This window comes from Eulemur rufifrons, chromosome 7 (assembly GCF_041146395.1).
Source record: "Eulemur rufifrons isolate Redbay chromosome 7, OSU_ERuf_1, whole genome shotgun sequence".
Lineage (NCBI taxonomy): Eukaryota > Metazoa > Chordata > Mammalia > Primates > Lemuridae > Eulemur > Eulemur rufifrons.
In genome coordinates, this window is record NC_090989.1 from 187,185,424 (window position 1) to 187,199,457 (window position 14,034).

The 14,034-nt window shown below is 45.8% G+C and overlaps 1 protein-coding gene across 1 annotated transcript in view; it reads left to right on the forward strand.

Annotated features, from left to right (window-relative positions):
* The window catches only part of LMCD1 (LIM and cysteine rich domains 1), a 60,694-nt gene extending 53,786 nt beyond the window's left edge, over positions 1–6,908 (forward strand). The window contains exons 5-6 of the mRNA XM_069473846.1: positions 4,397–4,612; positions 6,309–6,908. Coding sequence (XP_069329947.1) covers positions 4,397–4,612; positions 6,309–6,467 — 375 coding nt within the window. The 3' untranslated portion in view covers positions 6,468–6,908. The remainder of the gene's footprint in view (positions 1–4,396; positions 4,613–6,308) is intronic.
* The last annotated feature ends 7,126 nt before the right edge of the window (positions 6,909–14,034 follow it).

Genomic DNA, 14,034 nt, shown 5'->3' on the forward strand with positions numbered 1-14,034 from the left:
AGCTATGCCGCAGGGATGGTGACAATAAGTGGATGCAGATGGGCCGCTGGTCTCCACGGTGAAGCTCCAGGGCGCGGGGACTCAGTCCCGGGAACAGCAGCTGGGTTCACCGTGGTGCAGGACTCTCGCCATCGCTCTCCTGGGCGTGGCTGAAACTACCAGTCTAGCACATTCTCAGGAGCATTATCAGGCGGTCAGGACCCAGTTCAAGATGTGTCCAGCTAACCAAGTGCACTCCTCGTACAGACATTCAGTCACCAGCTACGACACTGGGAAACTGCTGTCAGCCCGGGGACGTTCCGTGTCTTTTGGGTTTCTTTTCCTACTTTTCACCATTTTTATTTTTATTTCCTCTTCAATATATAAGAGTGTATTAAGTATGTGTTTAAAGTATGTAAGTTAAGAATGGTAGGTGTTCAGACTCTGAACATGTGCTTCCCCATCTTTATGTGGCAAAGCAGTAAGTATTTCTATGTTGGCTGACACATGGTTAGGGCTTAGTAAATTTAAATTGTCACCTAAAGCCAAGGTCAGAGGGCACGTGCTAAATATTTTAGGAGTTGTGAGTTAAAAGCTAAAACTGAGAATATTATATAGGCACTTTATGTAACAAGATAGCCAACAAATTTCCATGGGATTTTTATTGATGAAATTCAAAATATGATAATAATTGAGTGCAGGTTTTTTTTTATATATAATTCTACTGATGAGAAAAATTAAGTTCCTTTTTTTGAGAGAAAACATTTCACTTAATTGGAAGGCAAATGTGAAATTCATTCTTCCTTCTCACAGCGCGTCTCGCAGGAGCAGACAGTGGCCGGGTTTGGCCGAGGGCCATAGACTGCTGACGCCAGATCTAAAGGCCACAGGATGTAGGAGAAAGAACCTGGCTTTGGAGTCCGGCTAGCCTGTGCTCAAGGCCTAGCTTTGCCTCCTGTCAGCAGTGGGGTATTGAGCCAATCCCCGAATCTCTCTGAACCTACTTTTGCCACATCTAGGAGAGAAAATAATGATTTCCTTAATGGAGAAATAACTCTAGAAGGGGAAATGACTCTCTCGGGTGTGTGTAAGGGGTATGGAATGAGCGCAAAGTCCTGAGTGCAGGGCTGGCTGCAGACACGCCCTAAGGACAGACGGCCATTGTCATCACATCACCACCACCATCATCTCTGAAGAGCCGGGGATAACTCCAACGCGGCTCAAAAGATTTTATGGATTGAGACTGTCAAGTCCCCGTTGTTTAGAGGATGAGAATAGGCAAGTTACAGATGTGTGATGGATGAATGAACAATTAGCAGCTCTCTCTGCTCCTGGGGACGAGGCGGAAGGGAGAAATCTTGGGCTCTCACAGTCCAGTTCTCCCAGGCACACTCACCCTCCCCATGAAGCCTTTTTCAGAACCAAAGCTAAGGGGCAACATGAGTTGAGCTCCACCTTGTCGTGGCTCCTGACTGGCCAGCGAAGACATTATTGGTAGTAAAACACAGATAAAGGAGCCCCAGACGGAAAGAGGACCAGAGGCAGCCGGGGGCTGCGTTAACTGCCAGAGGCCCTGTGGGGAAGCTGCTCCTCCCCTCTAGCCGTGGGTGTGCTCTTCCTCTGCCACATCGGAACTCACTCTCCTGGGGCCGCTTAGCACTTCAGACAGTCCCCTGACGTCAGTGTCCCCACCAGACCCAGCTTGGTTCCCACAGAAAGCCACGAACTCAAAGGCTGAAGTTTGAATCCCGGTTCTGTTTCTTGGCTGTGCCCCTTGTACAAGCTATTTCATCTCACTGAGCCTCACTTTTCTCATCTATGAAATGGGTGCATCCCCTATGTACCTGCATTACCTACCCAGAGGGTTGACATGGGGACTTCTAACCCCTCATCTCTCAGAGGGGCCTCTCCTGCTAAGGTGGCCCCTGCCGGCCACCCCCCAAGTCTCCCATTCTCCGTTCCCTTACCATGGTACTCCTCACACTCTGTGATTATCTCATCCGTTTGTTCACGTATTTCTTTTCTTCCTCCCCCTCACCCCTAGTCCCAGGCTCCCTCGGGCTCCAGCCTTGTCTGTCTGGGTTACTGCTGTGTCCCTGGCACTTAGCCCAGGGGTTGGCACACAGTAGGTGCTCAGTAAACATGATGAGTCATTGAAAGGCAAAAGTGCCCTGAAAGCTCCCAGAGGCTGTGCACATACCTGTCTCTGGAGCCCAGCCCTCTGCCACACTTCATCCAAACCTGTCTCCAAGGTGCAGACACGTGAGTCATCTGCTAGTGTCTTCCACACTCATCTGTTGTCCCCTAGGCAGGAAGTATGAGGTTGGAGGGCAAAGGTCACCAAATACTCTTTGCTCTACCATGTGCCAGCACTGGGTGTATGTGAAGGCAGGTGTAATCAGGTGTGGCTCCTGCTCCCAAGGTGCTTCCAGCTAGTGTGGACAGACCCCATATCACACGGACATACAGAGAAAGGCAAGAAGAGAAGCTTTAATACAGGCTTGATTGCCCTTGCAGGAGGGTCAGAAAAGTTTTCCCAGAACAAAAGATCTTTAAGTCTGAGATCTGAAGAATGAAAAGGAGTTAACCAGGCAAAGAGGAGTTGGAACAATGTGCCAGGTGCCCTCAACAGCAAGTGCAAAGGCCCCGTGGCAAGTGGCACATTCCTTTATTCAGCAACTGCACATGGGGAATCTGTGTGTTCTGGGCCCCATAGAGGGTCCCGGTTCAGAGCAGTGGCCAAGCAGCCTTTCCCTGCCCTCTGCAGCTGACCGCCTAGTGGAGGAGACAGGCTCAAATCAACTGATCACACAGACATCCAGAAATATCATGAGCTAACATTTACTGAGTCCAGAGGATGTGCCAATCCGTGGCTCTCAAAGTCCTTTTGGTGGATCTGTGAGATCAAAATTATGCATGAATCCCAAGTAATTTATGCAGATAAATTCCCCCTGGAGGAAGTAGAGCAGCCTATGCACGCGGAGCACATGGTGACTTCTTCCAAAGAGAACAGTGTGGAAAGGAGGAAAATAGAGTCACTTTACAGTGGAGGACCTGACAGGCTGCTCTGCCGCGAGGTCAAGACCAACCCCACCATGATCAGTCATGGCCACAGGATGCAGCCTTGGGGGGACGCGAGGACAGCAGCAGTTTGCCTCTGTGATCTTCCTCCCAACCTAGTCATGATAACATCGGACGAATTCCAACTGAGGGACGTTCTACAGAATACCTGACCACTACTCCTCAAAACGGGCAGGGCTGCCAAAGACAGAGAAAGTCTGAGAAACCGTCACAGCCAAGAGGACCCTAAGGAGACCTGACAACTAAATGTAACATGACATCCTCGGTGGAATCCGGGGATAGAAGGACTTTAGGCAAAATCTATGAACATCTGAATAAAGTTTGGACGCCAGTTGATGATAACGTATCAACACTGGTTAATTAATTGTGACGAATATACCATATTCGTGTACGATGTGAAGAACAGAGAAAACTAAAGCGAGGTATATAGGATTCTCTGTACTACTTTTGCAGTTTTCCTGTAAATCTAAAACTACTCAAAAATAAAAAGCTTATTAAAAAACAATTGCGCCTGGGTAAAAGATCCCTTCAAAGTGCAAGATGGACCAACAGGTTTTAATGTAACCAAGTAAGAAAGGTTCATTGACATGCTTTCAGGTTTCACGCTGCAACTAACGACTAAGGAGGAAGCACCATCTGTTGAATTTGGTTATAGTATCAAAGAACATCCACAGTTAAGCTGAAAGGCTACTAAAATACCCCTGCCTTCCTTTTCCAACTTTGTATCATTGTGAGGACAGATTTTCTTCGTACATTTCAACCAAAACAAAACACTGCAAAAGATGGAGTGCAGAAGCAGCCCTGGAATCTGGCTATATTAAGGGAGTCATTAAAGAAATTTGCAAAAATGTGACACAATGTCTTAAACTTTTCTTCTCACTGAATTTTTTTGTTTTGGAAGATATATTTTTAGTTTCAAAATTGTGTGTTAACATGGTATAGGTCTATTATTGCCATTTTAAATGAATTAATAAACAAATACTTAAATTTTTCTGTTTTTAATTTGTCTTGTGGTAAGTATCAATCGCTTTTACCCACATGAACAAAAACTCTGTGACGATCTCAAATAATTTTTAAGAGTATAAAGGGTCCTGAGACCAAACAATTTGTGAATCACTGCACTAAATGAATAACTTTATTTAGTTCTCACAAACAACCTGTTAGGCAGGCAATATTATCATCCCACTTTGCAGATGGCAAAACTGAGGAACAGAGTGGTATAGTAACTTTCCCAAGGTCACCCAGGAAGTAGAGAGGCTGGAGCTGGGATTCGAACCTGTGTCACTGTGCTCTCCTGACTTCTTCGTGCCTTTGTGATCCTTCTCCACCCTTCCAGGTCTGTGAGCTCTGCAAGGGGGTGGTCCCTGCCGACAGCCCCGTGGTCTACGCAGACAGGGCAGGCTACGACAAGCAGTGGCATCCGGTCTGCTTTGTGTGTGTCAAGTGCTCCGAGCCGCTGGTGGACCTCATCTACTTCTGGAAAAACGGGGCGCCCTGGTGCGGCCGCCACTACTGCGAGAGCCTGCGGCCCCGGTGCTCCGGCTGCGATGAGGTGGGAGATAGTGGGCCGGATGTGGGGGGACCCCCGCTGCTGTGGGAGAGAGTCCAGAGCCCAACGGGAGTGTGACAATGTGCTCTACAGATAGGGAAACTGAGGTCAGGCCTCACTGCGTGCTCTCAGCCTCCATTTTCTCATCTGCAAAATGGGGCTGATACTAATTCCCACCCTTGAGGCTGTTGGGACGGCTCAGACACAGAGCGCCCTCGAGCCTTGTCCTTGACACAGCGTCTGGCGCTCAGTACCCAGAAGCACGTTAGCAGGTGCGTCAGGGGCAACTGCCACATTCAAGCAGGGACCTGCATCTGTCAGTAGTCATGTGGCTACCTCACCCCTGTGCCTCAGTTTCATCACTTGTAAAATGAGTGATAAATGAGATGATGCACAAAAATGCTTGGCACAGGGCCTGACCTAGTAACTGATAAATGGTACCTGCTGTTGGTCTTACGATAATATGATTTAATACAATACAATACAGTGATTTAACATTAAGGTAACACAATACAACACAATAGTTATAGATGCCGTGGAAGGGATTCAAGACTGTGATACAGGATAAGACAAGAGGAACTCCAAGGTGTATTAATGATAGCCACACTAATTACAATATTAATAGCAGTAAGGACTCTACACTTTAGTAGCAGGCCAGGCACTGCCTTTGTCTTTGGCACGTACGAGGGCCAGATGTGTCTTCTTCATGTTTAGCCAAAGTCTGCTTCCTACCACCACCTGCATATTGGTGTCCATGTGAAGTTAAGACTCTGTAATCCTCTTGCCTAATAACTAGGTTATCAAGTGATGGTAAGAAGGCAAAGGACTGCTGCAGGCCTGCCCCTTAGCCTTATTTTTGAGAGGACAACAGTACACACACAGTAATGATTCTCCATCATTCATTAAGGGCTTACAGTGGGTCAGTAATTTGCCACATACTTCATGTATGAATATCTCACAATAATTCTTTCGGGAGAGACTCACACCGTCTCCATTTTACATTTGAAGAAAGTGTAACTCAGAAAGGCCAGTGATAATCACGCAGCACTGACTTTGTGTCGGTCACTACTCCAAGCATTGCATATGTCGTAGGTCACTTAGCACCCATAAAACCCTACGGGATGGCAAGGATTTGTGTCCCCATTTTACAGATGTGGAAGCTGAGGCACAGAGAGATGCACTAACTTTCCCCTGTCCAGTTCCTGTTTGACTCCAAAATCAGAAGGCTCATAATCACCATGCTATTCTGCTCCTCCTGAGCCTAAGGGGTTCCTTGCATACGTATATTCCAAAGTGTCACTTTATTCCGCGCACAGTGACCCTTTGTATTCTTGCTCTTGAAGATTGGCCACTGGCAGCTTATCTGTCCTTAAGCTGTCTTCACTGGGGCGTGTAATCCCATCTCAGAACACAGGGACTTTGGAATTGGCCCAAAGAGTACCACAGATGCTGGCTAAGTAAAACCTGCCTATGGTGGAGGATTCTTGTTTCCACCTGAGAAGCTAAGATGCATCAGTGACCTTTGCCAACCACTGTACTTACTGCCTCAAATTTATGTCAGATTTCTCCACTGAGGCTTTTAAAAGTCAAAATAAGAATGGGATGGAATGAACCACTTCCCTGTAACTTGTCCTAGAGGGATACACTGTCTCTCAGGGACCGAACCTGAGTCGTGCATTTCCTCTGCTGCCCTCCCCAGATAATATTCACCGAGGACTACCAGCGCGTGGAAGACCTGGCCTGGCACCGGAAGCACTTTGTCTGTGAGGGCTGTGAGCAGCTGCTGAGCGGCCGGGCATACATCATCACCAAGGGGCAGCTTCTGTGCCCAACTTGCAGCAAGTCCAAACGCTCCTGAACGGCTGCCCACCCGCAGCCAGAATCCACAGGATCCCACCAAGAAGGAGAGCCAGGTGTGCTGACGCCATCCTAAGGGTCTAATGCAAGAGCCAGCAGCAACATAAACAGCGATTCGTTTTTCAGCAGGAGTACATATATATTCTAGGTTGGGTGGTGGTGGATCCTGGAGGGTCAGTAGTTTCAAAACCAGAAATGTTCTAAGAAGTCTTAGGATGGAGTGCTTTCTTGGTTTTGTTGTTGTTTCCCATCTGCAACCAACTACAGACACAAACGGCACCCTGCAAGGGAGCTCTAGGAGGAATTTCCCAGAATGCAGTTCTGAGTGATCGCATCACATAGCTATAGAATGTGAGTGCTTTTTTGTGGACATGGAGCTCCTCCGAGAGCAGACTGGGATCCTAACTATCACTTGTTGCCTCTTTCTCAAGTGGAATTTGAATTTTAAATAAACAACTTTTTTTGTGGCATGATAAACATACCAATAAAAGTTTTGTGAATTCTACATACATCCTTATCTGAGTTTTTACACCATGGCAGTGATTTTACATCTATTTAACCCCATGACCCTGAATGTTGGTGCTGGCAGAAAATACCATCAACGCTAATGAGTCCCTCCCTCGATGTGTCATCAGACTTCAGTGGGACCGCAGCGCTCGAGGCAGAACCTTCCTCCTGTCTCCTCGTTCTCGATACTCCCAGATCACTGGTGTAACATGCGTGTCACGTTTCACGGTACACCCAAAAGTGGCCTCCAGGGACCTGACGCAGCGGTCCTCAGAGCCCAGGCAGGTCATGAGTGAACCCCTCTGAGAATAGCACCAGTGTTGGGGGGCTGCCAAACAGGGCCAGCTAAGCTCCACCAGTGAGTGCTATGTGGGACTGACATGAGAAATCTCTCAGTTTTTAAATGTGGCTAATTGAACATTGAATAAGCCAAATAGCATAGATCTTTGGGCCAGATTTTATCTCCCTTTTATGGTCTCTCTGAGCATTTTCAGCCTTCAAATTAATTTCCTTCCCATAGTTTCTAAGGAAAAAACTGTATCTTTTCTACTGGGGATACAACGATGAAAAAGACACAAGTCCTAGAGCTCACAATCTGGTCACCGGTGATTTTCTTTCTTAAACGTCCTCATCTGCTGCCAAGTTTCTTTAACTTCACCATCCAAATTTTGCCGTCACTGTCTCTTACCTACAGTACCCCCTTTGTGTGCTTTCCAAGTTTGACCAAAGCCATTGCGATATCCTCCTAAGGTGGTGGCCTCCTGCTCCCAGCTCCCCTCTCCAGCCACCCTGTCATGTCATCTCAGAGGTAAGCTTTGAGTGGGTCCTTTCCTTCACTCAACTCCACAGCTCCCGGTGCCCGTCAAGCTAAGAGCAAAGTCCTCACTCTGACACTGGAATCCTTCCAAACCTTGGCTCAGGTGTCTATCTGGCCTTAGAACGCTTATTTCCCTCGATTTCTGTTTCCCTGTTTCTCCTGGACACGCAGAAGCTCCCTTTGCTCAAGCCCCTCCCCTGTGCTTTTGCTGGTTATGGGCCGGTGACCTGAAGGCCAGCTCTGTCTGTCCAAATTCTCTTCATCCTATAAGGTACTTCTCAAGCCTTACCTGCTTCTCAGGTCCTTCCCTGAAGCACTAGTGAAATATTCACTCATTCGTCATTCGTTCATTTATTCCACAAGTATTCGCTGAGCACCACAGAGTTCCAGCTCCCATGCTGAATTCAGGGGGTACGGCATGCACAAAAAGAACCATGACCCTTGACCCATGCATTTTACCGTCTGTGGGGGAAGTGGGCCTCAGGCAGATACTCCCACAAGTTAATGTAAAACTATAGCTACTGTGGATACTATAAAACAGATTCATGTTACCATAATATAAAGCACATAAAGTAGACCTAGTCAAGAACGTCGAGAAAGGTGCCCCTGGGAAAGTGACACTTGAACTGAGGTCTGAAGGATGAGTAGACCCTGAGTCAGTCGAGAGAAAGGACAATGGTTAAAGGTGGATACATGAATGGTATGTGCAAAGGCCCTGCGGTTGAAGCAGCGCCAGTTTATTCCATGCCTATTACTGTTAGAGATACAATGGTGAACATGTCCCATAGACAGGACTGAAAGAAGATTGGTGTGGCAAGAGCAGAGCATGATGAGGAGGGTGGGGTCTGAGGCACGGAAGGTGGGCAGGGCCAGCCTGCTGCAACAACAGAAAAGTCTGGTCTCTGTCCTAGGAGCAATGAGAACACTTCACATAGATTTAAGCCGGAGTTAGGGATGGCTGGGAGGTTACCAGGTACATGATCTCTTCTCAGGTGAAACCCCAGCGTGATGCCTGGTTGACTTTTTCCACTGGGTCACACCATCATGGGTGGACATGATCACCCACAACAGATCCCACGAGGCACAACCTAGAGCTTGCCCCTCCTTCCTCATATCCATAATGACACCCATCCTTGCATTTGGAGCAGCCAAATCCTCTCCCGCACTCCCCTTCTTATCTGATGGGTCATTCAGTCCAGTCCTTTCCATACTCTCTCTCCCTCCGTCCCCGAGGTCATGTCGCACCTTGAACATTTTCTGGCTAGTGTGATAAGAGTCTCTTAGGGTGTCTCCCTGCCAGGAACCCACCCTCTCTGGGCACTGGTTCCAGATGAATTGCTCAGAAACACATGTCTCATGGTGCACTCTCATCCTCCAGAACAATCAGGGACTCCCTGTTGCACACACAGGAGAAATGTGAAACAGTTTTGCGCAATCAAGTCTCTTAACTTTTCCTGGCCTCAGCCCACCTTCCTTCCTGCTCCTTCTCAGAAGCCAAATGGATAGTTTGTATGTGCCCCTGCTTTCCCTGCCTCTGTGCCAATGCTCAGGCTGTTCGCAGTCCTGGAATTCGCCACATTGTGCTTAATTGCTGCCTTGTCCAGGGGGCCCCCATGGCTGACTGGGTTCTGTACCAGGATCAGAAGGATGAGGCTTTCACATGTCAGTGTTAACTGGGGAATGATTCTGTCCCCGTGTGGCAGGGAAAGGGGCGGTTCCCACCACTCCCACAGCCTAGGAAGAGCCCCCCCCCCCCGCCTCTCCCTCCCCTTGGGGTGTTTTAGGTGCCCTGTATCTGTAAGCTGTAACACCCCAGGCTTACAGTGATCCTTGAACTGCTTTTATTGAGCTATAATTATTTGTGCATCCAAGCTTCCACCTTTGAACTTCTTAAGGATGATTCCCCAACCCTTAGTACAAATCCTGGCAACTAAATGAAAGAATAAACCGAGGGCTCTGGGATGGTTCACTTTTGCTGATGGCACTTACTGTGTTCCAAAATGGCCAAGATCAAATATAAAAATTTCAGACTGAGGCACACACAATGGCTGCTTACACGTTGCCATTCTCCACCCCTACCTCCTTCTTCCTGTGGGAAGAGCTCACTTTCCATTATATAAACTCACTTTCCACTATATAAACTTGCTTTCCCAGCATCTGCAGCTAGAGAGTGGCCATGTGACTCCACACTGGCCAATGGGGCTTCTCCATTGGGGAACAACTTAGAAGTTCTCTTCCTTAATGAAAAGAGATGCTCTGGGGGAAATAGCTCTGCTTTCCACTTTATTTTTCTTTTGGTAGAATTTGAAAAGAACTTACAAAAAAAGTTACAAGAAGAGAACAAAGAAACACATGACGGTGATGCTGACACAATGCCCCATGATGCTTGAATATTTCGGTGTGTAATTCCTACAAACAAGGACATTCTCCTACATAACCACAGTTCAACCATCAAAATCAGGAAATAAACATTAACGGTGATTACATTTCTACCATGTAATCTTCAAGTGCCACCAGTTGTCCCAATACTGTCTTTTTTAACCAAAAGATCCAGTCCAGGATCACCGTCCATTTAGTTATCTTGTCTCTTTAGTCTTCTTCAATTTGAAAGTGTTCTTTGTTCTTTCTTTAATGTTCTTTAATGTTCATGACCTTGACATCTTAAAAGATGAAAGGCCAGTTATTGAGTAGAATGTCCTCCAAATTGAGTTTGTCTGGTATTTCCCCATAATTAGACCCAAGTTATGCATTTTTGGTAGGAATACCACATAAGTATGATGTTTTCATTGCATCCAATCAGATGTTATAGGATTTGCATTTGTTCCATTAGCGTTGTTATTAATTTTGAACATTTGATCATGTTAATATCTGCATATTTTTCCATTGTAAGCTTATTCTTTTTTCCTTTGTATTTAGTAAGTATTTTGCAGAGAGATACTCTGAGACTGCCAATGTTCTACTCCTCATCAAAATTCCACCCATTGATGCTTAGTATCCACTGCTGTTTCTTGATTGAATTAATTATTACTATGATGATGGCCAAATCCTGGTTTTTCTAATTCAATCATTCTTTCAATGTTTATTAGCATTCTACTAAAAGGATAAGCTCTATCTTCTCCCCATTTATTAATTCATTTATTTATATCAGTTTTTATGGAATTGGTTATAATTTAATGCTGTCCTTATCAATTACTGTTCTTATTTATTTTAATGCTTAAATTGTCCCCGCATTTGGCCTAAGGAAGCTCCTTAAGCTGGTTGCTATGTCCTTTGACAAGTCCCATCATTCTTTGAGCAAATTTTACATTCTGGCACAATAAAGTGCTCCGGGTTCATCTTGTGTTATCCTTGCCAGCCGCTGCCAAACTTCACAGAACAAATCCTTTATTAAAATGATCTGTTCTATAAAATTGGGATTCAGTCAAAAGGCGGCACTCAAGGATCCAGAAGGCCACATGTGGCCCCAGTGCCCCAGGTCCCCCACTCCTTGGTTACGTTCTGGAGACAGTGAACTAACCTCTGGACTTCTTATTACATGAGACAATTGATTTCCTTATAATTGATGTAGGGCAACACCTTTCCTTGTTGTTTAATATATTTCATCATCATACAGTTTTTCATTAGTGGGGATTTTGTTAATTGGAGCCAAAAACAGTGGGATTAATACCAAGACGTTTCACATTGTAGCTCGGGTGAATTACACATTTTTGAAGCCATGACACTTCCTAGCTTATTTGGATTTGTTTTTAATTGACAGACAAAAATGTATGTATTTATAGTGTACAGCACTATAGTATTTATAGTATACACATTGTGGAATGGCTAAATCAAGCTAATTAACATATCCATTACCTCACATACTTATCTTTCTTTTGTGGTGAGAACATTTAAAATCTACTGTCTTAGCAATTTTCTATCAAGTCTGTCCCATGGGGACCCAAGCAAGAGTGACATGAGTGCTTGACTCACTGGGTTATTAGACTTTGGCTCCAAATGTTTGGCTTCAAATATGGAAAGTTACATGAAAGATGAGATTGTACAATGGCATCTTTCTCTGCCTTTGACCAACCAACACTAGGGTGATGCTGTTGGGGGAAGAAATACGTTTTCTCCTTTTTCTCAACAGGTAATTTGCCATCAGTCAGATTCAGTTTGAAGCAAAATGATCTCTTGTCTGATTTCTTCAGTTCTCTTATGATAGAAACTGCAAGTATCAGCATAAATTGTTTCTTTGTTCCGACTTTGGTAACAACATTGGTTCTTGAAAGACAGAAAGGATTTAGACTTGCAGACAGAAGAAATATTATCCAGGTCTCTCCTGTCACAAGCGAGGGAAGTCCAATTCAAGCCAGTTTAAACAAAAAAGAAAAAGTGAGAAGGCATCTGCATTCTACAATCTATTTTATAGTCAGAAAGTGCAAGAAAAGTGCCAGCTTCAGGAACAGCTGGATCCAGCCGTTTCAAATTATAAGTTAAGATTCTGCTTCTTCACTTATAAGTGGGAGCTAAACAGTGGGTACACACAGACACGCAGAGTGGAATAACAGACACTGGAGACACCAAAAGGTGGAAGGGGTGGGAGAGGGGTGAGGGATGAAAAATTACCAGTGGGGTACTGTGTACACTATTTGGGTTATAGTACACTAAAAGCCCAGACTTCACCACTACACAATATATATATGTCTGTACTTGTACAAATCTGCAGTTGTACTCCCCAAATCTATAAAAATTTAAAAGATGAAAAAGTGAAAAACAATAACAAACAAAAAAACTCTGCTCCTTATTTCCATCTCTCACCTCTGTTTTCCTCCAAGATGGCTCCATTCTCAGGCAGGTTCACCCAGGTGTTGCAAACACAGCCGCCAGCAGCAGCTGTGCTCACTTTTGCCCTTGCGGCCAGTGAGCCCAGAGAATAATGTCTCTTCCTGGGGCTTTCCAGAGATGACTGTGACAAGCTCAACATGGATCATGTGCCTAGCCCTTGACCAGCCTGTGCCCAGCAGGCTGGGGTACTCTGACTGCCAATGCCTTGATCGTGGGCCAGCTGGCCAACCGCTGTGGGGGAGGGGGAGGAATCAGAAAAGACAGCCACACCCCAGTTACAGGAAACAGGCTCCTTACAAAAAGTCCCTTTGTAGAGCCAGAAGTAAAAAAAGAAAAGCCTTCTGTGCAAGGTGGCCCTGGCTCAGCTTTCCAAAGAGCTGTTGGGCGTTCCAGGGAGCTAAAACGACAGGAGCCAAGCACAGAGGAGCAGCCTTGAAGGAGAACGAACCCGAGGAATCTAAGAGACTGAGACTGTGTCACGGGGTTGGGGAGTGGAGGCTCCCGCAGGAGGCTGGGGAGAGCTGCAGCAAGGGCCAGCAGGAAAGCCAGGGCCCAGAGCGCGTCTGAGTAATCACAATGCCACTAAAATTCTCATTTGTCTTGATTTTTTAAAAATTACTAGCAAGATAAGACAAATGTTTTTAAAAGGCCGGAATCAAATGGTATTCCCTGAAGGCAACGTCTAAAGGGTTTTATCGTGGCCCTTTGTTTTTAATTCTATGAAAGATGATGGAAACATACTAAACTGTTTTTATGGGAAAAGTTTAATAAATGTGAAGGATGTACTTCCATGAGTTCAAATATGGAAAGTTTTAAAATAGGAGAGTGACACAGGCAGCTAATGATCCCAGCATGTTAGATTATGCAGGCTGCTGGCACAAGTTCTGGCTTTTAACCAAATATATAAATTATGAAATATTGTTTCAAGGAATTGCAAGCCTTTGCCCTACAAGGGAATGGTCTGTGCTCCAGTTGACAGGAGAGCTCTGTGGAGTTCATCTTCAGCTGATAAGGGGACGTGGAGAAGGAGCAGATGGGCAGGCCTCCTTGGACGACACAAGGGAACCTTCCAGTGCCAGAGCTGGGAGGAAGAATGTGCTTCAGCCAAAGCCGCAGGCCAAGCAGAAGAGTGTTTGTCTGTTCAGTACCTTGCCTGTGTGGTCCCTGCCACAGTGAAGGTGTCTGTGACATCTTGGGCCAAAGCATACAAACACTGAACTTTTTGATTGAAATGCCTTCCTTCCAGCTGCTTCTGCCTTCAAGGCTCAGCACTAACTCTCCCTCCTCCAGGAAGCCCTCCCTGGTTCCTGCAGATGCTCCTTTAGGTTCTCAGGGTCTCAAATGACTGTGTGATTGATTCTATCTATGGCCAGACTGTATTTATCTCAGATTCTGGGTTTTGTTTTCCAAACAATGGGCA